Source organism: Poecilia reticulata, chromosome 12 (assembly GCF_904066995.2).
Source record: "Poecilia reticulata chromosome 12, P_reticulata-male-v2, whole genome shotgun sequence".
Taxonomy (NCBI): domain Eukaryota; kingdom Metazoa; phylum Chordata; class Actinopteri; order Cyprinodontiformes; family Poeciliidae; genus Poecilia; species Poecilia reticulata.
The window spans coordinates 12,147,859-12,173,477 of NC_088841.1; the positions used below are offsets into that span (position 1 = coordinate 12,147,859).

The window sequence follows — 25,619 nt, forward strand, 5'->3', positions numbered from 1 at the left end:
CGTGTTCATTTAAAATGTGAGGATATTAAACTGTATAAATCAAGCACCAAAAACTAATCACTGACAAAACGCCTAAAAGAAGTCAGAGAAAACAAATTCAAAACAAACTACTGGTTGAAAAAGCAGTTTTTTTTGTTTCTTTTTTTTTATACAGTGTCAGCATACACAAGCACCTCTTTTCAAATAAAGGGGAATTCAAGGTCTACAAACACGGCCACGAGAACAATTGATTTGAAGTCATGCGGCTGCAGTGACACAAGGAAATACTTTATATTATAAAAAAGGCTGATCTCTAAAGCCATTGACTGCAGTATGAAAAGGTGTCGTTTGCTCCCCGACACTGACAACACATTCGGCTTCAAACTCCAACAAAAGTAGCTTTCATATGGAGACTAATAAATCAAGCCGTCACACTAATGGTCAGTTTCAGGGCAATTTTTTTATTAGAATTTATTTAAAAGAGCGTTTTCTGATTCTTCAACCACCAAGTCAACACGTTCAGTAGAAATATGGTTGTGCTTGACAGACAAAACTTAGTTTAGAGTTTCATTTTTAAAATATTCTTTGCCTCTTTGAGGTTTTATTTGCACTGCGTCTAAACTACAAGAACAATTTGTCGCTTTATTGTTTCTTTAATTAAACACCAAATCAAAGTATCAAATCCAAATGCACCGATTTTTCTTCTCAAAAATATAGCATTTCAGTCATCACAACAAAATAATAGCAATTCTATAAATAGTTTTCCTTAATCCTTAACAAATCACGAGTACTCCAGTGACTCCAGTAAAGCAGGTTGAGCACATTGAGCCTTTTGTAGGCATCTTCCAGTTCCAGGAGGAGAGGGCGTCTAAAGACCCTCTGCTTCCCATCAGGCATTTCAAGCATCACAATTTTCTTTCAACAGGCTGATGGAGACAGAGTTCACTCCCAGCTGAGACAATAGGCAAATTTTTGTCACGGTGATGGCCAATAAGGTGGCCAATGCTGTCAAATATATGATCTTTTGTCCGTACCTTTGAAACGGAAGAAAACGGGTGTTAAGAATCAGTTTTGGTTTCATGCTCTAAAACCAGCTTTTTATCCTGTTCTTACCGTGCCTTCAGGGTCCACAAGCAGTAAATGTTTGGCGAGTCCATTGTGCATACCAGTCAGAACGTAGGACCCTGGGTTGGTGGTGCTCGTGCGGACAAGGAAGTCCCCATCGCTCTTAAGCAGTTTCTCAGCATCACGGCGGCTCATTTTGCCATGGTACCACGTCTGACCTTCCAGCTCCTCTTGAGTGCGGAAAGCCAAAGATCGGACAAGGAGAGGGCTGGAGTTGTCAACAGAAGCTGCCTTCTGAAGGTTGGACACTTGAGTCTGGGACTGCCCAGGGGCCAGTGGCTGGGACTGAATGGCTTCCTCAAAGGGCTCTAGTGCATGAGAGGAAAGGAAGAGTCACAACAGAAAATTGTAGTTCATATGATTGTAAAAATATTTTCGTATTGTGTCATTTACGGAAAGTAGGCCGGCCATTCTGGGAAGGTTCAGCACTTTTCCATGTATGTCCATTAGTAGATAACAGCTCTCAGTGTAGTTTACCGGAGTCCCAAAGTCTGAGAAATGGCTTGGTAACCATTTCTTGTCAGAGAACAGTTTGCAGTTTCCACCGTGCTGACTGAAATTTAACTTAACTTCCCAAAAATTGTGTTCAAACAAAATTCACTCATGATTTTACAAGGGGCAATTATATTTTTCACATAAGGTCACAGTGGTTTGGAGAAGTTTAGATTTTGTTTTTCACAATTTGTAAAAATCTACAGAATCTATCAGGAAAAAAGCTAATTATAGATACCCAAATTCTCATAAAAGTTTACACAAGAAAAAAACCAAAACTTGCTTAATCAATTTTAGACTATTTTTGACATAAGTATTCAAATTAATTGTCAAAAACATTTATTTTAAGGCTTTTCTGTTTATCTTAAAACAGTAGTACTAGTACACGTGTAATAATAGCACAGTTTTATAAAGCAAAAAACTTTATACATAATTAGATGATTTTGGCTTTAATTAGGTTTTCCAGCAATTGATAACAGTTCTCATATCATACATAAAACTACAAATGACTTTTACCAGCAATTGTTTCTGGACAAATACTCGGTTATCCACCTGACGTGAGAGCTAAATATGTAAGAGGGCAGATAAGTAGTAAAACAGAGTGATGCAATGGCCCAGACAAACCTCAGACCTCAGCCCTAATATGTGGCAGTAATACTGAAACACTGATTGTCAAAAAATGCCCACAGACCTCAATGATCCTATGCAGAACCTATAAAGACAAGAGATCTAATTCCATCAGCAAAACTGTGGCAGGCAATATTGAACACTGTTAAATATTTGTTGTGGTCTCTAAACCACAACAAATTCAGTAACTTGTATCTACAACTTATTAAATTATAGGGATACATTTTTGACTGCATTAAAAAAACAGCTGCAAGAAAAATGGCACAAACTACAGAACTTTGATGAGAGCTTTAAACTTGTACGTTCTTTGTATTTTAATCAACACAATTGAACTAATCTCTTCCAAAAATATTGGGCCGAAAAAAATGTTTTTTCACAGTATTCCAAGTTATAATCTTCTAATTTTATTATGCAAAACAAATGGTAACTAAACATTAAATAGAAATGAATCGAGTCTTACTCATGTCAAACAGGTCCTTCTGGGGGCTCCCTTTGCCTGCCTCTACTATGCCCTTTGTGGCATTTTCTGCTTCAGCCTGGAGAGCTGCAAGCACCTGGGCATCAATCTGCTGGGTGTTGACGTACATGGGCATCTCCGCTGCTTTTGGTGTCTGACCTTTATTCTCTGGCAAACTGCTGATATCAAAAGATCCTGAATATTGAAAGAAACGAAGCCAAAGTCAGCCTGATGAAGTGACAACATGGTCCAGGAGTAAATACGTGCTTACTGTACTGGAGTGTTTGGTTGTTCCTACCCTGCTGCAGGAAGATGGCTTTCCTTTCATCAGCCCAGTTTTCACAATGCCGTCCCTGGTAGTACGTCTGATCCACCGAGCCCGGACCAATCTGATCAAACGCACAAGCAGTGAATTTATTTCTCAAACAAAAACACATACAAATCATAGTAAACATTGTCACACCTAAATGTTTCAGATCATAGAATACATTTTAATAATCAATAATAACCTGGATAAATACAGAAAATGTATTTAAAATGATGATATCTTTAATAAGAGGAAGTATGTATATTTGCCCTCGTTAAATTATGCATCAAATGTGAATAGCCCTTTGTATTGGGAAGCTGATAACTGACCAGGACAAAATGACACAAGAAAACGTTCCAAGACAAAATGTTGAAATGTTTTAGAAGGTGTGTGTCTCCTTATGACAGATAAAACACAACAATGTTTTGGGGGAAAGATTGTACCGACAGTCAAGCATTTTGATGAAGCCGTTGTTCAGCATCAAGAACCGTCATTGTAACTGTAATTTGTGCTTTGCACCAAAATGCTAAAGAAGAATATCCTGCCATCAGTTTGTGACCTTAAGCTTGAGAACAAGATTATCTTTGTCCGATATGACATTTTGTAACAGTCTGAAACATTTAAGTTGACTAAAAACACAGACAGAATACTTTTTAATGGCATTGTAGTCTCAAGTCAATAGCATATAAAGACAAAAAGACTGCTATAATCTTAGCAAATTTTTTTTGAATGAGGTGCCGATTTATTTTTTGTAAGACAAAACCTGTACACACGATTGTTTTATGGTGCTTTAGAATATTATCAACCTTCTACCTGGCCTCCTTCAGATGCTGCGTTCTGATTCGTCAGTCGAGTATCAATAAAGCCTCCTTGGGGTGGCATTTTGCCGGGGATGTTGTTATAATAAGGATGTTCTGTTGACTCCTCTTCTTCCTCTGTCCATGCCAACTCCTCCATGTTTAATACTCTGGAAAAAAGCATCAAACATGGAAAACCATTACATATATATGGAAAGCAGAACCTAAACTCTTCACCAGCTCAAATTGAACATTCAACAGAAATGTTTCTTCTTAGAAGTTATTGTTTCTCTTGAGTATGTTCTTAAGAAACGTTTATTCACCATAATGTTAACATTGAACTCATATAAAGATTACAATTTCTATTTCAACCATATTAAAATATTTTCAGTGTTTTATTACTTTTGAAGACACCAATTTCACCTTTCAAATCACAAAACAATGTTTATTTGGGCTTACTTACAGAAGCTCTTGTTCACAATTTGGAACTGTTGCATTTACCAAACAACTGAAGAATCCTACCATAAATGTAGGTTTTTCAGAACAGATTTTTGCTTTAAAGACTGTTTATTTTATTTATAAAAATGCTAAAAATAAAAGTATGTTTAGTAAGTTGCTGGTCTTTTTAATTTTTATTTATTACACGTTCAGCTCGAGTTTTATTTGAAATAGTCCAGCATCTAAACAGTAGTGAAATGGTCTGCCCATTTATTCCATCTATTTGACAAGGAAAATTTTAAAAACAAAACAAAGACAAAGCAGGTCAATTAAATCTAAATCAGTGTAAAAGCAATTATAAAATAGAAAATTAAGAAAAGCTAGGGAAAAAAAAATAAATCTTTCAAATATCCTTTTTTTTTTCTAAATATACCCATATTTTTCCCAGACTTTTTGAGACCTGTATAAGAACAATTCAAACATTGATATTGAACTTCTTACCTGTCATGGACTGATGACATCTTGCTTGAGGGACACTGCAGGTACTGCTGGAAGCGAAGGTCAAACGCCTGGCCGATGGTGCTGATAACATCCTGAGCGAGCCCATCGGCACATTCGAGGATGTGACATGCTGAGAACGGTCAGATTACAGCAGTAAAGAACATGCTGCACATTAAACCATTTTATGAATGTCAGAAATGCATCCTCACCTCTTCTGTTGACTGGGTCCTTTGCTACGTAGGCAACATAATCTGTTGTATCCTACAAGAATAAAATATAACTTGGTAAATTCCACTGATATAATACTGCTAATGCATTGAAATAGGTCAATATCATGTGTTAAGTTGTATTTGACAGAGTGAGGTAATTTGCATTAAATCGCAGATAGACTCTTTAAAACATCTATGTTGTTAAACTGAAAATTAATGCTGGAAATACTTACAGGGTCTCCACCTGATGCAAAGGAGATAGACTGCATGTGATGGTTGGCAATGATCTGACAGAAGAAAAAAACAAAGAAAAAAAACAAATGCATTCGTAAACTGAATATTTTGTGCACATACGAATCGTTGTGAAATAAAGTTTAAAAGTCCCAAATTAACTCACCCATAATGAGTTAATTTTGGACATAATTGAGGATTGTTGGAGACTGACCTGTTTGCAGTCGGGGGTCATTAGGTTGAGGCTACTGGTGGAGATATTCAGGTTGATGGACATGCCAGCAAACTGGAGATTACTCTTGCCTAAAATGTTGGACAGGGCTTTGGATGGTGGCTAAATGGAGCAGGGGAAGAAATGGAGAGACAGAAGAAAAAATGTTATCGTTTCATGCAAACTGGGAAAAAAAAATCCCTAAACTTAAATCAACTTACAGATTTCTGACCCCCATCTTAAACTTAACTCAAAACAACAAAAGGGCAAATCTCCAGTCTGAATCCGATGCCAAATACAACTTTCATCCCATTTAAAAGAAGGTTTTTAAAGGGGAATGGGCAGATAAAAAGGCCAAAGTTATTTAAGATTCTCCGTTCTATGTCACCACCACATGTTTGTCACACATCCACAGGAACATCATCTAATATCAGAATCTCCATTCAGAGAAATTAGATGGTAATCATTCCATTTTTGTTATATTCCCTTTTCTGACATTTGAGGAAGCTTTAGAGAGCAGAATAATGATTCACATTAAGGCCCACAAACAGAATTCACTCACACTGCAGCTCAGCCTCCTGATCACAGATATTGTGAGCTACATGAGTCACTAAGCATTGTGCAGTGTGTAATACATCGTGGGTTGAAGCTACACCCACGCAGACATAGCGCCATTCGTCTTCATCTGCCTTCTCTGCCTCATTTCACATACAAGAAGGTAAAAGGGAGTGGGGGGGGGAGGGGCAAAACACACAGAGGGGTGCTATAAATAGACCACAGAAGGGTAAATGAATATCTAATGTCCTTTACTCTTCTTCAAACTACTGAGCAGTTTGTGTATATTCTTCTGGGATCTGGACGGTGTTTCCGTTTGTCAGCATACCTTTCTTTTCCGCAGCGCTCCTTTAGTCCCAGGAACTGCTTCACACACCAGGCTGATAGCTTCCCTACAGGGAGGGTAAGAGGACAACCATGTTCAGTGTCATCAGCAATAACATGGATCATATTCCCATTATTACTTCAGTTTAATACTTACTGAAAATCAGTTATTGTGCAACTTTTTTTTATTTTAGTTTTTTATTTCAAATCTAAATCTGCTTTAAAAACATTCAATATTTCTAACATTAATATAGAGCTATAGTAATGAATGAATAAACTATTAATTGAGTAGATTTTATTTGTATTTTTTGACGCAAGATATTACAACACTATATTAAAAAAAAAGAATAAAACAAAAGTCATTATGAAAGAGGTGATGCAACACCTCCTGTAAGTTTTTAGGAAAGAATTTTCCTCCAATGTACTCCTGCCTAGATTAGAGGACCATGTTTAGATTTGAATGCATCAGTTTTTTTTCCCCACCAACTTTGAAGATACTTGACTTTTGTGCATATGACTGTCCTTACACAGATTAAAATGTGTTTGAGTTAACATGTTCATTTTCTAAATACCTATGCTTCAGAGGCATTACATTGTGCTTGTCCACAAGTTAGAAAAAGCTGTCCACTTTGCTGAAAATGATGATGGGATGATGTTTCAAACTTTCACACACTTTTGAGTAAGTAAGGATTCATACACAGAAGACAAGCACATGAATTAAAAAGTGATTAACAATAGGACTAATTTAATAAGAATTGTGCACAATTCAAAAATAAGAGACTTATCTTTCTGATAAATCTAATAACTTGTCTTCTGTAACTTATGGGGTTTTTTTGCCTGACATTCTGAACAAAAGAAAGGCCAATCATGTGACAGTTGGGCCACAGCGACATAGCTTTCCAAACTAATGATGCCAAGCTCAGAAAGTCATGCAGAAAAGTGGACAAGACAAACTAATTCCTATCAGGCTTTGTTTCACTGCACATCGGCAGCAAACTTCAAACATACTTATGGAGTCACAAAAACCTCCAAGTGATCAAATTAGAAGAGTTTACATCAATAAAAATGATTGCTTTACCCGTTAATGGACAATGATTTGAATGTCTTGTTGCTTAGATACACTAGAAAGAAGCCATCTTCATCAAAAATATGGCATGCAGGAATTTTGCAGCATTTTATTACACACACCTTTAATGAATCAATCATTTTTAATGTTTTATAATGACGCATACAATTAGATTTTCTAACTTGTGCAACTCTTATTAAAATGGGTTTAATTGTCTCTGTATTGTATTTTGCTTGTTACTTTTCTTGGAGGGGGGAGGGCTCATTTGGACTCTGACACAATAGAGCCACTGAGTCATTGTCAGGGTCTGAGTCACTTTAATCCTTGTGTGTCATTGATGCAATACACACACGGAAAGAAAAATGGGCTTAAAGAGGAGCTTCAGTCATTTGTTAATCAACTAAACAAGTAATTGGACTTTTTTTTTTAAGGTTAAACAGTGAAATATTTCAAGATGTTATCTTTTGTATACACTAATATTTTAATCCAACTTTATGCTCATTTTATATTCACTCAACAGAATCAACCACTACATCATTATGATTCAGTTCATTTTCACGGTACATAGCACAATGTTAAACATGTCTGTCTATTGCATGAAGACATAGATGAACATATTTAAATTGTAAACATTTTGTTGGCGTTTTGTTTTTTCACAATATAAGTTTTATATTCCAGCTTTGGGATCTCTACTCAGTGTAGAAAGAGTAGAAGTTCCTACACCGAGTAGAGGATGTTAGATTAAATGTAGCCGAAATGCTTTGTTTACAAACTGGACATGCAAAGATGTAATTAAACAAAAATGTTTGTGAAACAAAAATTCCGTTTTGTCTTTAAACTGTTGAGCTATGATTGTGACCTGGGCAGTGAGCCATATCGTCTATATCAAAAACAATCAGTCCCAAATATTTTTACATTTATTGTATTTGAGATACTGTTACCAGGAAATATTACAAGACAGCCATGTGTTTTAGTAATAATTATAGAAAGCAACCTAGAAGCTACCATTTTATTAAAAGCAACAAGCCATAAAACGCAAAAATTTGAGTGAATAAAAGCACACCATGTTTGAACATACCTTGTTATTTGTGACCTTGTAGTGAAATCCAAGGATCTCATCGATCGCAAGACTTCTATGCAGCCCAGATACTGCAAAGAATCAAGAATGAAAATTGAGGCAAACAAAACCATCATGCGTTTATGTAAATATAACATATTTGGTCAGGGAACAAAGATCAAAGTCACCACAGTCCTGTTGTGGTTTCATAATCATTGTATTCAAAATTTTAGTATTGGGTATTATACAGCTTGAGAAGCAGACAAACCTGGACAGGTGTTAAATGTGAAATAGTTGCGTCCTTCTGAGCTTGTGTATCAGTGTTGTATGAGATGCATACAGGCAGCTCAAAGTTAAATGCATCAGCTTTATTCCTTTCTGCGTCCTCGGGTGGACAGCTGTATTTTCATAAACATGTCCATTGTTGAGGAAAAATGACTATTTTTAGTGTTTAACACAGTTTAAACCTTTTAGAACGAATTTCTTAAGTTTGAACAGGTTTGTGTTAGTGATTTAAAACCCGAAGAACTATTGCTGGGTTAAGTATTTAAAGTACAAAGGAGAATAGAGGATCTGCAAGAGAATTTCGGCTCAGACCACTGGGGTCTTGTCATTAAAGACAGGAGGTCATAAATTAACATATGCAGGAAGGTGGAGGACATTATCACTTGAATTACTCTGAGAAAGGGAACTTTGGTCGGTTCACGTAACCAGGATGAGAAGTCTTCCAAACTAACATCTGACATGGTGCAAAAAACTGAATATAACATAAAATGTTTTAAATCACTAACATTTAATTTGTAAGACATTTTTCTTAGTTATTAATAACATGTTTTGACTAAAAATTCTATTATCTTGTTTTAGAATTAATTTAGTTAATGATGAATGTATTTGAAATTGTATTATTTCTGACTATATTAGAATCACATGAAAATGTTTTGTTTAGTATTAGAAAATACTTAGGTTTATGGTGAATGAATGTCTTAATTCTTATTTGTTTCTAATTCCTAATTAGAAACAGGAATTGTACTTCATTATTTTCTGTTTATTATCTATTGCTTTTGGTTTGATATCAGGACTAAACTTTGGAGATGCTGAGTGCAGAAGAACAAATTGGGTTTTTGGAGAACTTTTCATTGAATTAAAATACAGTATTAAAGGTTTGTTCCTGGCAGAGCAGAAGAGAAACCAGAATTTCACAGCTACCTGTGAGGTTCCTGCATCTGTTTCTCTTTGCCCAGATGGCTGTAGAGCCGGATAGTGTTAAGAAAATAAATTTAAAATAAGTTAGTTTTAGAATTTATCATGACTTGATTGAAATACCATAATTATAGTTTTAAAATTTATAACATATTCTGACCTATTGATATATTTTACTGTAGTTAAAGCAGATTGTTTGCCAAGATCTCTGATCTGCTCTTTGTCTGTTGGGAAACAATCAGTAGGAAGTTCTAGCTTTTCACACTGATCTGTGAAAGCCATAAACCACCATGAATTCGGAGAGTCTGCTTCTACCTTATTTAACAAAAGGTGTTTGATCTTGCGACCAAACTGCGGGACTTTTTCTAAATTTAAAAGGGCCAGAGATGCCTTCCAATTGGTCAAGTAGAGATACGCCTTATTTGAATACATTAAAGAGGAAACACACCTACAGGTATAAAAGTTTGTGCACAAGGGAAACAATTCAGAAAAAAGCTGATTTATTTTACTTCTGCACCAGCTCTTTCTCCAAGGACGTCCTTGATATTTCTTTGTCTTCTTGTCTCAGGTAACAATGTTTGTATCTGTGTTTCTTCAGTTTCCTGTACTATCTTATACTTTCTTCTGATTGGATTAAATTCTGTAATTCTGTGACGTCAACACGCATTGTTGTGTTTTTGTCCCCACACGTGGCCACGCGAGAGAACCCAGGATCAAAAGGAAGAATCAGAGCCAGAGTTTTGCTAAATTTAATTGTAATATAAAAATTCTTCCTTAACACCATGCCATATGTTCAACTCTTAGGGTTCCTTTACAATAAAAAAAATTAAAAAAAATCTAGAATTCTCCAAACTTCGTTATCCAAGAGTTCTCCGTCCCTTACTTTTTATTTAAATACAAAAACATAAAAGTTCATTAAGAATCTGGCAGATATTTCTACAAGCAGATTTTAAATATGAAAGCTAAAAAAGCAAAAAGAAAACACTGAGTGGAAAAAAACCCCCACTCCATGCAGGACATGTGGATGGAAGGAAGGAATATAAAAAGGAAGGGTTGAAAGATAAAAGTAATGTCAGTGCTTTATCTCTTCATAAATAGTGTGTCTTGCAATGAAGTCAAAGTACACGAGAGCTGTACTCGTATTACAAACATCTCACACTTGAATAACACTGCACCAACCAGGACCATTTTGTGCTGACGAATTCCTGTCATTTAGCAGAATCATATTCTTAATTTGGCATCCAAGAACCTTAATGTTGCCCCTACTTTTTCATAACTATAAACATATTAAAACCATAAATTGCAGAAGACTTCTCCATTCTCCAGGGTGCATTCAGCAACTTTTGGCAAACAAACACTGTCCATGTCGCAGTGACATTTGCAGACTGACGGTGTTATCCATTTTCAGAACAACCAATATGAAGAGCTCACTTCAACAAGGCCAAAAATATATCAAACTGTTCTAAAATTGGAAAAGACTTATTCTGAACACAGCATTGAAACATTTCTTCTGCTGTTTCCCCCAAGGTATAAATGTTTCATAAACATTTCCTCTTCACCACAAAATGGGAAAGACTGGTGAACATGCTGTTCAAATGAGGCAGATGTGTATTAATATTCATACATCTAGAATCAGAAACAAAATCTGGGTTCGTCCCAAATTGTGCCCATATTTACAGTCAGAGCAATAACTAAAAAGCTTAAAACAAATAGAACTTCAACATGCAGAAATACACAAGGACTTACAATCTTCAAGTTTCAATAAAAACTATTAGAAAATCAACAAAACTGGTTGCTTTACAGTGAGTCATCCCTCTGGTTTTGGATGCTGTGCAGCTGGAAAGACAGTTCTTAAGATGCACAGCTGTGGCACCCAGTTTTTACAACCAGGAGTTGCTGATTAGCATCTCAAAAGCTCAAATTACATTTGAACTATGACTAAGAGTTGAAAACGAGGCTTCAAGGATGCAGAGCAGGACCAAAAAACAGAAAGAAGGAGGAAGTTCAAATATTCTCTTGAATCAATCATAAAAGTCAAGAATAATATCCTGGACTCTGCCGTCTCAAGATCGGTCTTCAAACCCATACGATCAGAGACTTAAAGAGCGGTAGCAAAAAGCAAATGAGGTGGATTAGCAGTTCTCGCCAACAAGTGATGGTGTCATCCAGGACTTGTTACTGTGGAATATTGTCCCTCCTGCCAGGATATTGAGCTGTTAGTACGTCCTGCAGGACTCATTACTACTGGAGACCCTCCCTGTCCACCTAATCCCCATTTGCAATAACTCTTTAATTTCCCTTTGGGATACATAAAGTAACTAAAAAATAAAAAAAAATTTTAAAATGTATCTCATCCCACTGCCATCTCAGTCCCCTTACGTAAATCCAAAATAAATCCAGTGGAATGGGCTAAAGAGAAGAATGTAAGAGGACCAAAGACTCTGGATGATCTATAAAAAAATGCAACATTACAAAATGTTTTACGAGAAGAGTACTGTTGTCCTATTGGCAAAGAGGGACTGTAAAAATTAAAACCAACGGAGCCAATAATTGTGGGAGAAAATAAATCTAATGGATTCCAGATGCATCGGCAGGCAATCCACCACCAGGACCCAAAGAATAAGTAAATGTGGAACATTTTTACATCGTCTGTATGACGTAAATGTGGAACATATGCATGTGGTAGCACGTTTACTGTGGGGAATATGCGTTGGTCTCTGAACGCTGTCCAGAGACTGGAGGGACTTCTATGATTGGGCCAAAATTTTGTCATGGTTCGGTTGTGCTGACTAGGCTGCAGTTCGTCATGAAAACTTCACTGTTCAACCAAAGTCCAGCCTGCAGAACTTCATTTCCAAAGCATTTACGACAAGCATCATGAAGACACTGACAGAATATACCACCCAGGGATTAACAGACATGCCAAGCATCAAAACACTGAGCATGACAATGTGTGAAAATGAACGGTATGAGATTAGCTGCTTAGTATTTTAAAAATGCAATTCCACAAGGTTGAATAATAGGGCTTTTTAGTCAGTCTTATAAATTCAACCGGAAGTTAACTTAGGATTTGTTTAGAGCGTATCCAGCCTATCGCCAAATGACCGCAAACCTTCAAGGTTGGGTGGAAGGTAAGGCTGGACATTTATTGCAGCATTTATCATTTTCATTATTATTTTTTTCTTCTCATAAGAATTTGGACATATTATGACAGATTAATTCCAAATGTTCATGTGTGAAAACTGTATTGTATTGTCAGAGTTTAGTATTTTTTTCCACTCTGTGTCCCATGACAGCATCAATGATCATTAGTAGACCCAAAACCATGATTAAATGCATTTACTGTATGCATATTAGTGATCGAAATTATACTTCTTTATAGTGTTCAGAACTGGTGTTCTCTGTAGGTCTGTTTCAAATAGTATGGTGTTAAAGTATTTGTGTTTGTGGGGCTATGGTTGCCATGTCATGCTGTCAAAAATAATTACCTTATGATGATAAAACTTATCATAAGTGATAATGATATAAGTGATGATAAAACTTATCACTATAGTGCCACAAATGGTAAAATTTTACTTCCAATAAGTAAAAAGAACTAGTATCATTTCATGTCGACTTTCTCTTATTTTTTACCAAACAGCAACAAAAGGAGGAGGAAAGTGAGGGTAAACAATGCCAGTGAGTCGATGCCCTCTCTAGTGTAATGGTGCATGATGTATGAGGGTTGACCGCATGACGCTAATTAAAAGTGCTGTGAGCAGAAACACCACGCTGAACTCGATACATGCAGGACACAAACTGACAGAAAGAGCTGGGGGTTGGGGGAGTCAGACCCATTTCCCCCGTCACAGCAGCATTGACTGGACAAAAATAAGTGCCGTCTGCCTTGAAGCAGTTAATGGAAAGCCATGCTGGTGAAACAGACTGTAGGCTTTATTCAGAAAAGTTGTAGGTGACATACGATGTTCGTCATCTTGTGTAACTTGATTTGATATATAGCATGTCTCACTGGGTGTGTTTATCCCTTCCTAAGAGCTAAAAAAGTGCTTTGTTAAATCTGCTGCATTAATAAAAGATCATTTTATTCAATTAAACTATAAAACAATGATCACTTAATGGTTTCAGTGAAAATGGTTTCTATCCAATCACCCCATATCCGTCTTTCCTTGAAGAGTCAGGTTTCGGCATCATCACTGTGTGCTAGTGACTCATTGCTGGCATGATGACATTCGCAGCTCTTCTACTTGTGCACCAACTTAAATGATGCATGATGGCTGAAGAACATTAGAGAGAGATAACAGCTGAAATGAGACAAACACCATGAGTCTCTTCCCGTTCAGCCGTTTTCAGGGAGCCAACGCAGTTGTGGAGCTCGGAAAGGTGCACGATGTACAGAAATAACATCACCATGGTTACAAAAGCATAACGCTGTAGCTTCACATACATCAGACAGGAGAATACCAGATAAACCAATGGTTTAAAGCCTGTTTTTTCATGTTGCCATCATAGGCTTTGTCTCTACTTTTCCACCGGTGTTGACCTTCTGCATTTCCTGAATTATTCAATGTCTGTTTTCTGATTGCTCAACCTTCAGCAGTAGCCAGCTCACCCACACCCACTCAAGGGCATGTTGTGATGCACAACTGCATTTTCACTCTAATCCCCATCGGAGGTAGCTAATCTCTTCCATTGGGGAAAAAAAAAAAAAAGAGGGAAAGTCCACCAACCTTCACAACGTATGTAACTCCTGGGCCAGATATCTTCTCATTCGAGTGCAGCCATCCTCTGGAGGGCTTGCTCACCAGTCCGCCACCCCCACCTGGATTCCAATCCTCTCCTCTAGGCTGGAGATCGTCCAGTCTGCTCTTCTTGCTCATGCTGACAGCTGTCTCCAACTGTGTGCAGGGGGTTGAATGGGAGCTGCACTGAGACCCTCCCACACCAGAGACGGCTGTTGCTGCCGCCGCCACGCTGCTGGGGCTGGAGCCCGCACCCCCACCCCCATGCAGCTTGGACACAGCCAGGTCCTTGACGGCCGAGGGTAGACCCTTGATGCCAAGCAGGCTGCCCGAGTTGCTGAATTTCAGGCCGGAGACCTTGTTGATGAGGGTGCAGAGGGTGGTGCCTCCATCCTCCAGATGCTCTGAGCCATGGCTGGTTGTGTTGCTGGAAGGGACGGCAGCGGTGGAGGAGAGCTGGACCTCGCTTGGGGGTGCGAAGGATGTCTCGGCTGCAGACTGAGAGGAGGCCGAGACCTTGGGGTTCATGGACAGGCCGTGGAGAAGCTCATCGACAGATGTTACCGACTCATTCCTGAAGCGGTTGTACTTGGTACGGTGAAGCATACCCTTCCCTCTATAGCACGGTCCTCGTCTCTCCACCAACCAACCAACTCACACAGCCTGCCTCCTTCACAGGCGTGCAGGCAGACGTGGCCGAACCGCGCTGACAACCCTCTCCTGTAACATAGCAGCAGTAGCACAGGCAGTGAATGCCTCTCAGCAATCACAGGCCACCTGACTAATTTTTTTTCCCCTCTCCTCTGTTGAGTTTACAGTGGCGGTTCAATGTGCAGAGCTGTTGCTGTCACCAAAGTCCAATCGTTTCCCAATAAAAATCCAGAGCAGAAATCCAATCCGTTAGAGACAAAATCTGTGGAAACACTGTAGCACAAGAAGTCGAGGATTAAAAACAAAACAAAACAAAACAAAAAACCTGCCAGTTTTTGGGGCGCAGCTTTTCAAGCGGCGATGCTTCTGCTATTTCTTCTTAGAGCTGCTTCTAAAAAAAAAAAAAAAAAAAAAAAAAAAATCCCCAAAACTGTAACAGAAAAGAGATGAATGTCGCTGATGATCACGGACCCTGCAAGGAAAGAGCAAATACTCTGCTGGCTGCTGCCTGCCGGCTCAGAGCTGAAGCATGACTCACTGATCTGAGAAAACCTTCTCAACAAAAGGCTTGCTGAACACCGCAAATCACTTCCTGTTGGAGGGAGAGGAAAAAACTCCCACTAACGGCACACTAGAACCAATCAGTTTTTAAATTCCCTAGACTCATTTATTCCCTGCAACTCCTGCTTCTCAGAGGACAGTAAAAGAATTGGGGCAGGGGGAGAAATGTAATGATCATACTTGGCAAAAAAATAAAATTAAATCTGCATTAAATTGGATCTTGAAACGCAGGAAATTCATAGAGAAAAAAAATATGTAAAGATATTACCTCACAAACTAATCAGAAATTAGCAAATTTTAATAAAAATTCCAAAAATAAAACAATTTAAATGAAAAAATAAGTAACTAAAAAGAAAAATGCAGTAATAAGCTGGCATGATTGGAAATGTATTTAAATGTATTGCCCGTGTTTTTTGTTTTTTTTATCAGATCAGCAAAACAAAGCAGATACCATGCTCGGAGAGCAGCTTCGCAAACAAAAATCTAACAGTTAATCTGTATTAATTATTAACATATTTAAATTTAAACTGATTAAAGAGGAAAAAAAATTTTGCTTAAATTTTCCAAAAATAAAATAATTTTAACTTTTATGTGGTCAGAACATCCACAAAGAAAAACGCGAATTACAAAATAATTTGACTTTTAAAAAGATGGCAAAGATTCAGAAAAATGCCCAGCAACTGGTTCTGTCTGAATGAAATGTGATGAGCAAAAGAAGCAAATAAAATAAATAAAGCAGAGACTGAATACGCCAAAATGATAAAACAAAAAGCTCAAGAAAGCCAATAAGTAACGCAGCGGCACAGCATCATTGTCTCCCCCAGTCAGCAGAAAGCACACATCTGTATAAAATGTCCTCAGCAGCATTTAGCAAAGCTGAAATACTGACACTCATTCATAAGCAGCTTCCGCTCTCACTGTGCTGCAGATTTCGCACTGCAGTCCTTCCCAATATCTCCGTTTCCTGCCTGGCTTGAGAGAAGGGGAAAAAAAAAAAAAACACGTCTGCCTTTTCTCCTTAGAAACAAAGGCAAACATAAAGGCAGGGATGATGAGGCAGGTCCTTGTATGTCACAAGAAGAGGAAAGAGAAAGAAAAAGGAAGCCAAGGGCTAAAAAAAAAAAAAACACATGCGATATTTAGTCTTTTATGTGAATGAAATAACGGGCAGGCATACCAGTGTTTCTGTGAATGGAAGCAAGGCCTTTCTGCCTCTGCAAGGCAATCCCTTGGGATGGTATGGTCTTATCCAATGAGGAGCCAGCTGGATGACTCATTCAGGGGAGGCTTGCAGAATAGTGGAAGAAACCATTTCAGACAGCCGTTTGCGTTTTGTTTCTTCTCAGCAGCCTCTTAGAAATTTGGTAAACTATAACGAGGGTGAAATGTTTGCAAAGCATATTTCCTCTGTGGTCTCATAAAAGAACAAAGTACAAGAAATGTGTGCAAAATGTTAAACAGCAGAAACACTGCCACCCCTGTGTGTCGGACTGCCTTCATTAGCACCTTTTTTCCTTCACATTCATGTCAACAGTTACCACCTACACATTTAATTACTAATTTACTGTTTATATGTTAGAGATACATTCACTATACTGCAAATATATTTTGAGCTGAAAAATAACTGTAGACTGAATTTATTTAAACTGAAGTAAACACTGTACTTGGATATGAATTATACATCTGTTCTGTCTATTGTGAATGGGTGCTATGCAATTCATAAATGGAACATTGTATTCCAAATGTAAGGTATGCTTAGAAACTTGACAGCAAAAATGTAAAAATGTTCCCGTAAAAAAAAACAAAGTGGCACCAAAAAGTGCCAAAAACAATAAGCAAAAAAAAAAAAAAAAAAGAAAAAAAGCAGTTAATATCCCTTCATTTTACACAGCAACTTCAGGAAAATCAATTTGGACTAATGCAAGGACATTTTCAGTGGTGTACGTGTTCTGTGTAGACCGGAATACACACATATTCTGACATGCATTAAACAAACTGCTCCTGCCAATCAGTAAGATCACCAGTCCTCAACTAGAAAAATGAGACAACATGCCCCAAATTCTTAAGAATAAATCTGAAAAATGCAACAACAAAAACAAAAAAAACTTAATAAATGCACTGACATAGTATTCAACCACTCATTCAGGAGGTTGCTGCATCAACAATGACAAACTAGACACAAATGGCATCCATGGAAAAGCCCCACAAAAAAAATAAAAATAAAAATAAAACACAAAGGTCAGTCTAACATTTACCAAAATGCATCCTAGACTAGATTACATTTAAGTACAACAAAATTAATAGTATATTTTAGGGCTTTTATAAAAACATCCTGATGGTATTAAACTGCTAACAAAATAATTATTTTCTCACATGTGTATCCTTTTACGTCATACATAAAACGGCATTTTATAAAAGGAATATAGTACTGACCGTCATACAAGGTGGTGGTTATATGATGCACCGGGACTTTTTTGCTGCTTTAGGGCCTCAAATTATTACTGATGAAACCATGAATTTTGGTCTTACCAGAATATCCAGAAGGAGAATGTCCTGTAAACAATTTACAACATGCGAGTTAAGCAGCAGGGCAACAAATCACAGCACAACAATTCCTATTCTGAATGGCTCAAAAAAAGCAAAGTAATAATTTTGTAGTGGCCTCGTTAAAGCTACTAGGCCAATAAACAAGCCATTATTGATTTTTAAATACCACAATTCTGACAACGAGGCGGCAAAATTCTTCTACATATATAAAGAAATTCAGAAAATAAATTACTTTTGACACAACCACATAGTTTTAGATTTTTTCCATACAAAGACATTGAAAATAATTTGATCCTTTTTGTATTTCCTCTGGTTATCTCTGTATGATATCAGAACTTTGATCTGCATTTGTTCTACTTGGCATGCTTAAAGTTCCAGACCAAACAAAAGATGAAAAAAGTGTTTCAGATGCCAACTTAACGCTTTAGCACAGCCTAATTCTCCTGTTTCCATGCAAGCTTACATTTGTCCTGTTTTTGTGTCAAAAAGAAGTGTTTCAAAACATTTGTCACTAGATGTCCCCTTTATCTACTCAGCAGATCTTCAAAGTGAAGACTTTTCCTCATAGAACAGATTCAGATTCTGTGAAAAGTGCTTTTAAGAAAGCTATCCATAGATTTGATGACACTTGTAATAGTAAAGCTCACTTAAGTTAAAGAAAGATATCTATTAAAAGTCTTCTGCCTTCAAATGAAGCATGGAGATTCAATCAATGCCTTTCCTACGTCCTGAATCCCAGTAGCAGTGCTTGGTGCAACACAGCAACATGAACCACAGTTAAGGACATTGTGTTTAAAGCACTGCCTTTGTCAACAATGCTATAGATAACAAGAAAGAAGGGAGAATTATGCATCTTTTTTTTAAAAACACATTTGTCTATTTAGATTCCAGAAGACAATATTATGCACAATTATTTGGTGCAATTAAGGTTTCTCAAGTTACTTCTGAATTGTTGAATTTTTTTTGTTAAGTGCCTTGAGATGACAGCGATTGTTGTGAGATGGAGCTATATAAATAAACTGAATGGAGTCATTCAGAGGTGGGGTAAGAAAAGGGAAAGAAAGCAGAGAATCCGACAAATATTTCACTTGATTGCTGTTGCCTAGTTACCAAAGCCATGCTTAAAACTGTTCCAGGCAAGCTAGAGGGAAAACTGTTAATATAAAAAACAACAACAACAAAAAAACTGAAGCATTTAATTGGTAAAATGGGATATTTTTAGTGAGCTCATAACAAAACAAGAACACATCAATAGTGTGACAACAGGATTCTGGTAAAAGGGTTAACTACTTTATTGTTAATGAAGATACAAGTCTGCACTACTAGAAAAATATACTGAACTGCTGCCAAAAAAACCCCAACTTTAGCACCACTTTCAGAGATTACACCACCTCTACCACAACATTGTTTAACACTTCAGGTCAAATATTTGGTACATTTATTTTGACATCATCTTTCCCATAAAGCAGCATGGGTTTTAAGGATTTTGAGATGCATTTAGTGACCCAATATTGTCTATCCACAAACACTTTGCTCAATCTATCTTTAGGTCTATATTAATGCTACCAGAACTTTTCTGAATAAAGTAAAAAGAACAGTCACAATAGTGCAAAACAACAACAACAAAAAAAACAGAAAATAAATCACATACATGACATGCTGTTGGGTGTTTTGTACTGAAAATTCTTTAAGTTGAGCGAGACCAACTATGAAGTGTCTGTGCATAAATGTAAGTCTTGTCACAATTTAGTGTGGACTGATTGGGTTGTTTTTGTCGCATGTAGTATATGTTAAATGCTGAAGTTCGAAAGTATTCATTGATAACTTGTATGTCTAGTCACGATACTCAAAGCACACGTACACAGCGTATCTCTTTCACCCAGCTAAACTCACTGCACTTATATATTCATGCATTATTGTCACAGAGTTTCAGCCAAGTGGTTTATTTGCCCAATGACAACATGTGTTGCTAGACTTGTGCTCACAACACTCATTCCTCCAGCGGTGTTTTATGTTTCTAGGACTTAACTATATCACTGTCTATTTTTCCCTCTGCTCTGACAAGTTTGCCTGTCCCTGCTAAAAGATAACATTACCACATCATGATGCTGCCATCTTCATCATCTTGTACCAGTAGATGGTGTGTTCTTTTCGTCAACTGCATTGCAGCCAGAGAAGTGGATCTGGCAGATCTGACCATATTCACGGCGCTTCTGATCGATTTCTCTGTAAAAACTACTCATAAAATCATGTCAATGTTGTAACTTCCAGTTTAATCGGCAGCTATCAAAATACATACATAAATAAACGAGGTCTTGTGTGGAGGTCTTTTTACGCCGTTTTGTTATTTTAAACGCGAAGTGAATCGATCTTTTTTTCAGCTTTTGTCTCGTAAGCCTGACAAATAAATGTCAGCCAACAAACACAGGTTTCCAACACGTTGTGTGCATTTATAATTTTTCATTTCTATAAAGGAGGAGGAGGGAAGCTGGCCGATAGCAGGGCACAAAAATAAAGACTTCCTAAAAAGATCAGAGTGTAAACTTTTTGGTAAATCCCGTTCTAATGTAAAATATGACATTACTGGATTAAGGAAATGTCTAGTATGCCATCACACAATATTTTTTTGAGAATTTGGAAACAGGTGCTTTTTATTTCCCAAAGTTATTGGAGAAGATGAGAATGGATATTTCAGCTGCCTGAAATGTGTTTGCCCTCTCTAAAATGGAAACAAATTAATTGACCTGCAAAGTCTTTTACTGTGTTCATTCCTCTTATGATCAACAAGAAATCCTATGATTTTCATAACATTTCCTCTTTTTTTGACAAAGTTAGGATGGGGGACCAAAATATTTTAAGCGCCTGATAAAATCTGTTCCCCCCCCCTTAAAATGGAAACAAATTAATTTACCTGGAAAGTCTTTTACCGTGTTCATTCCTCTTATGATCAACAAGAAATCCTGTGATTTTTATAACATTTGCTCTTTTTTTGACAAAGTTAGGATGGGGGAACAAAATATTTTAGCTCTTTAAGCCACCTGAAATAATATGTTTCCCCTACATAAAATGGACATGTATAGTGAATTATTTTCTTTACCTAAAATTTGAATCATTAAATGAAGCTGTTTATTTCAGTTTGCAGAAAAAACTCATTTACAAAAGAGTTTGTGGATTTTCCCATTTCCACTGCGGCTCCCATTTCCAGTGAGACTTAACAGTGGTTATTATAACATTAATATTCCTTTTTCGAGTGTTAATGAAATTTATCATGACTATAATTTGTGTTTTGATTAAAAAATATATACTTAGCCAAAACTTAATACATCAACATGTGAAAACTGTTAACAAAAATGTTTGTCTATACTAGCGGTTCTCAACGTGGGCGGTACCGCCCCCCAGGGGGCGTTCAGAGGACGGCAGGGGGCGCTGGCGGACATTTTTACAAAAGGGGGGCGCTGGGATGCCTTTGGGGGGCGTTTGGTCGAAGGTAAACTTTACACCTTAAATCCACAATAATACCAGTGTAGACTTTGAGCAACTTGGTAAAACTGTATTGTGAAACATTAAAACCTGCTTGGCTGCAACTGTATCGATGGCAGCTCTTCTTCTATTCAGTGTTTGTAGCTTCATGGCGCAGCTCCGCTCCGCATCAGTTCAGTGTTACAACGGCTGATGACTCTGCTGTGATTCACTTTGTCTGGTATTTATGTAGGCTACATGTTTTGGCAGTTCCGTGATCATGTCAAAGCAGCAATTTTATATTAAGTGTTTAATTTCCATTTGAAAGCTGCCCGCTTCCATGGAAGGACAACAGAAAATCGTTCTTATAAACATGTAATTACTAAAATCACGATGCCCTCACTTATTATCCCTCTGAAAAATGAACCCATTTAAATAAAGAAATCCCTCCATGGGTGATACCTCGATAGAGAGCGTTCATTTTATAGCGTTAACACGGTGCTGTAAGTGGTCCGACATGAAACGGGTTTGATGGAACAACGGTACCACAGCATTTTTAATTTCAATAATCAGAATATCGAAATTGTTTCCGTCGTTTTAAAAGGTTTATTCAGTCTGCCTTTTCACCATCGATATGTTTCCCGACCGCCCTGCACCTTAGGGAGTTAAAAAGAAAAAAAAGAAAAAAAACGCCGCGCACATTGCGCAAAACTCTGAAACAGGAGAAGCGGGCAAAACGGAGCGACGAACTAGATGTGAATTATGGCATAAAAATAGAGAATCCGACGCTGAACAGTGAAAAATCAACACATGATGTGAAACACATGACGATTAGGCGGCGCAGCAGGTGATGAGTGAAAATTACTGATGATCAATAAACGATCAAATAAATCTAGCAACAGGAAAGAAACTAAAGTGAACATGGCAATAAACCAAGAGAGGATAATACTAATCAAATGAAACTAAATGGAAATGAATGAAGAACAAAATGCAAGAATAAACTAAGAAACTAAAGTAAATACAGAGGAATAAACTTGTATGGCAAGACCTTTTGAGCAATAAGAGAGGACTGTATGGCAAGAATAAAACACCATTTCCAGATAAAAGGTAAAATAATATTGTTGAAGTGCCATGGGCAGGGGCGCAACTACACATTCAGGTGGATGCGAAAACATAAATCGCCTTAATTTGTTTCCATTTTATAGAGGGCGGACACATTTCAGGAAGCTGAAATATCCATTCCCTCCTCTTTTCCTCCAATAACTGAGAAATAAAAAGCACCCGTCTCCAAATTCTCAAAAAATATTACGTGTGATAGCATACTAGACATTTCCTTAATCCAGTAATGTCATATTTTACATTAGAACGGGATTTACCAAAAGGTTTACACTCTGATCTTTTCAGGAAGTCATTATTTTTGTGCCCTGCTATTGGTCAGCTTCCCCCCTCCTCTTTTATAGAAATGAAAAATTATAAATGCACACAACGTGTTGGAAATCTGCGTTTGTTGACTGACTTTTATTTGTCAGGCTTACGAGACAAAAGCTGAAAAAAAGATCGATTCACTTCGCGTTTAAAATAACACAAAACAGCGTAAAAAGACCTCCACACAAGACCTCGTTTATTTATGTATGTATTTTTATTTTGATAGCTGCCGATTAAACTGAAAGTTACAACATTGACATGATTATGAGCAGTTTTTACCGAGAAATCGATCAGAAGCGCCGTGAATATGGTCAGATCCGCCGGATCCACTTCTCTGGCTGCAATGCGCGCTCCCGACACAGGGGGCAGAATTTCACAGGGGAACAGAATTTCTCACAAGACCGGATTTATACTGGATGAAATTACACACAGGTGGACTAAGCTTACCTAATGGATAACTAGCTACCCATTAGGTAGCCTAACTGTCGATGATGGCACCAAAATATGGGTAACAGTAGGTAGTATTTGCAAGGTACTACATCTACTTTAAACAGTCTCACTACAGGATAAAACCCATAATTCTCTCTTACACCAGCGCCGCAGAAAAGCCATTTTTTTCTCTGCTTGTGAAGCTAGAATGTCTGCGGTTTACTACAACACAGTGAAGATAAAGTATCAGCAGAGAAAAAAACTTAAGGCCAAGCACACCAAACAGTATTTGGCATTATAATGCAATCCCCCACATGTCATTATCTCCATAAAATTACACATTTGTAAAAAAAAAAAAAAAACACCCTCACCTGCGCCCGGTTGATTGATGGAAAGAAAAAAAAAAAAAGGTTTCTGGTCAGGTGACATGCACCGTCCAATTACAGCCTCGGTGCAATTTACATGCAAGAGACAAAAACCTCAAATTAAGTGTTGTTCTGTAACAACAGTTTGATTACAAACTTTTCCTGTTCATCTTCACTGGAAGTATGTCTAGAAGCCAGATTTATTACTCGAACGTTTACATGGACGACCAGTATGAATACAGGTGAGCAGCCAAACAGACTGAGGAATAGATATTATTCTATTAAGAAACACGTTTAACTGTTTAAAATGTAAAAAAAAAAAAAAAAAAAAAAAAAGACTCACCTGTACCGCTTCTAAAACTTTGACCGGTGTGCCACATTAATGTGGCTGTTGTGTGTTTTGGGGGGTTTTAAACTTTAATTAACGTACACCTTATGTAGTTTTCATACAACGACGTTACTTTCTCTTGTGGCTCCTCAAGGCGTCACCGTGCACACCTGCATCTCATTAATCATTTAGTCGTACTAATTGGAGACCTATGGAAAAGACCTGTGAGTTTTTTTCAGCTCTTATCTATTCTGGATATATGGGCACAAGTTCCTCTGTAGTCTTTACAGTACAGTCCTAGAGATACCTACATGTTTCTGAGGTAGCAATAATGACTATTTCGTCTTGATACAGCTGGTTTGTAGTCTGGAAAATTCCGGAAGTCTGGAGTTTAAATACTTTCCAGGGGTTGTGTTGACTGGAAAGAATGTGTAACTTTACCAAATAGACATGGAGGAGAATGTGCATATATATATATATATATATATATATATATATATATATATATATATATTCTAATTCAACCCCAAGTCAGAAATTTGTCTTAAAAGAAAATATAATATATCCACATTTTTAAGTAGAAGTTCTCAGACTAGACAGATTTGTATAAAATAATTTTTTATTACTTTTCATAACATTAAGGAAATTAGTTGTTTTATTAAAAGTAATAGTCTTTCTTTTCTTGCTTGCTTAGGCATGTTGTTCTTCCTCAGGAAATGGCTAAGCATGTCTCAAAATCCCACTTGATGTCTGAAGATGAGTGGAGACAGCTGGGAGTGCAGCAGTCCCGAGGCTGGATCCACTACATGATACACGAACCAGGTACGTGAGCAAAACAATTTAAAGTTAGCCCATCTTGGAACTGGAAAAAGCTTTCTTCTTAAGATAACTGTAGAAATTAATTGTACCGTTACCTAGTTATGTGAAGTTTTCATCAAATTCTCTTTCAGAGCCTCATATCCTACTGTTTAGAAGACCTCTACCAAGACACTGACCCAATCCTACCACATCTTATTGGGAAGTCGTGCTGTGAGTGATGGCTACCCTTTTGCTGCTTAAACAGTTAAAAAATAATTATTCTTTGTAATTTTCCTCGTGTTTTAGGGACTTGCAATTAGCAACAATTGCTTTGTTCAACCAGAAGGAAAAAAACTGACTTGTGATGTTTATCAAGAAGCAATTTTGTCGTAAAGAAATAATGCAATGGAACACCTGACGGCCCACGTGACCAGTAGGAAGGTTGCTGTGTAGCTAAATATTTGCATATGAACTCTATAGAAGAATGCTTAAACAATTGTGCTGCTGTCATACAGTTTCAGTTTTTCCATGTTTTCTTTGCTTAGCGCATTTTCCCCTTTTGGTTGTATTTTTCTCTTTTGGACACAAGAGGGTGCTATAATCTTGTTTTGAAATTTAAATGGAAACATCTTAAACAGTAACTTATGCAGAGGTATTGTCCAGGTCAACTGCATGTCTTTTTCCCAGATGCACTTTAGCTCAATACAAAGTTTCTAATGTGAAAAACAACAATAAAGCCTC

General features: G+C 37.2%; 2 protein-coding genes across 4 annotated transcripts; one reads left to right on the forward strand and one right to left on the reverse strand.

Moving 5' to 3' along the window:
- Positions 1–420: 420 nt before the first annotated feature.
- shc3 (SHC (Src homology 2 domain containing) transforming protein 3) lies at positions 421–24,267 on the reverse strand. Of its 3 annotated transcripts, XM_008424462.3 has the most exons (15): positions 24,096–24,267; positions 17,961–18,080; positions 15,132–15,239; positions 14,304–15,035; positions 8,398–8,468; positions 6,258–6,321; positions 5,378–5,497; positions 5,166–5,219; positions 4,933–4,984; positions 4,724–4,853; positions 3,801–3,954; positions 2,979–3,069; positions 2,684–2,875; positions 1,093–1,412; positions 421–1,013 (listed from the first exon to the last, which is right to left on the reverse strand). In XM_008424462.3, the coding sequence occupies exons 4-15, from the start codon at positions 14,919–14,921 to the stop codon at positions 885–887; spliced, it is 1,995 nt and encodes a 664-aa protein (XP_008422684.1). In that variant the 5' UTR covers positions 14,922–15,035; positions 15,132–15,239; positions 17,961–18,080; positions 24,096–24,267; the 3' UTR covers positions 421–884. The 3 variants fall into 3 exon arrangements, with proteins under 3 accessions (XP_008422684.1, XP_008422688.1, XP_081469240.1); XM_008424466.3 differs by lacking the exon at positions 15,132–15,239; XM_081613114.1 differs by having other exon boundaries at positions 14,304–15,239.
- On the forward strand, positions 23,841–25,163 carry LOC103473861 (cyclin-dependent kinases regulatory subunit 2). The gene is made up of 3 exons (XM_081613115.1): positions 23,841–23,994; positions 24,775–24,902; positions 25,031–25,163. The coding sequence occupies exons 1-3, from the start codon at positions 23,936–23,938 to the stop codon at positions 25,072–25,074; spliced, it is 231 nt and encodes a 76-aa protein (XP_081469241.1). The 5' UTR covers positions 23,841–23,935; the 3' UTR covers positions 25,075–25,163.
- Positions 25,164–25,619: the final 456 nt, after the last annotated feature.

Coding starts and splice junctions, on each gene's coding strand:
- shc3 (XM_008424466.3), bottom strand. CDS start 14,921: ATGCTTCACCGTACCAAGTACAACCGCTTCAGGAATGAGTCGGTAACA. Junction 4,985..5,165: donor TTGCATCAGGTGGAGACCCT/GTAAGTATTTCC, acceptor TTATTCTTGTAG/GATACAACAGATTATGTTGC. Junction 2,876..2,978: donor AGCCATCTTCCTGCAGCAGG/GTAGGAACAACC, acceptor TTCAATATTCAG/GATCTTTTGATATCAGCAGT.
- LOC103473861 (XM_081613115.1), top strand. CDS start 23,936: ATGTCTAGAAGCCAGATTTATTACTCGAACGTTTACATGGACGACCAG. Junction 23,995..24,774: donor GACGACCAGTATGAATACAG/GTGAGCAGCCAA, acceptor TTGCTTGCTTAG/GCATGTTGTTCTTCCTCAGG. Junction 24,903..25,030: donor CTACATGATACACGAACCAG/GTACGTGAGCAA, acceptor ATTCTCTTTCAG/AGCCTCATATCCTACTGTTT.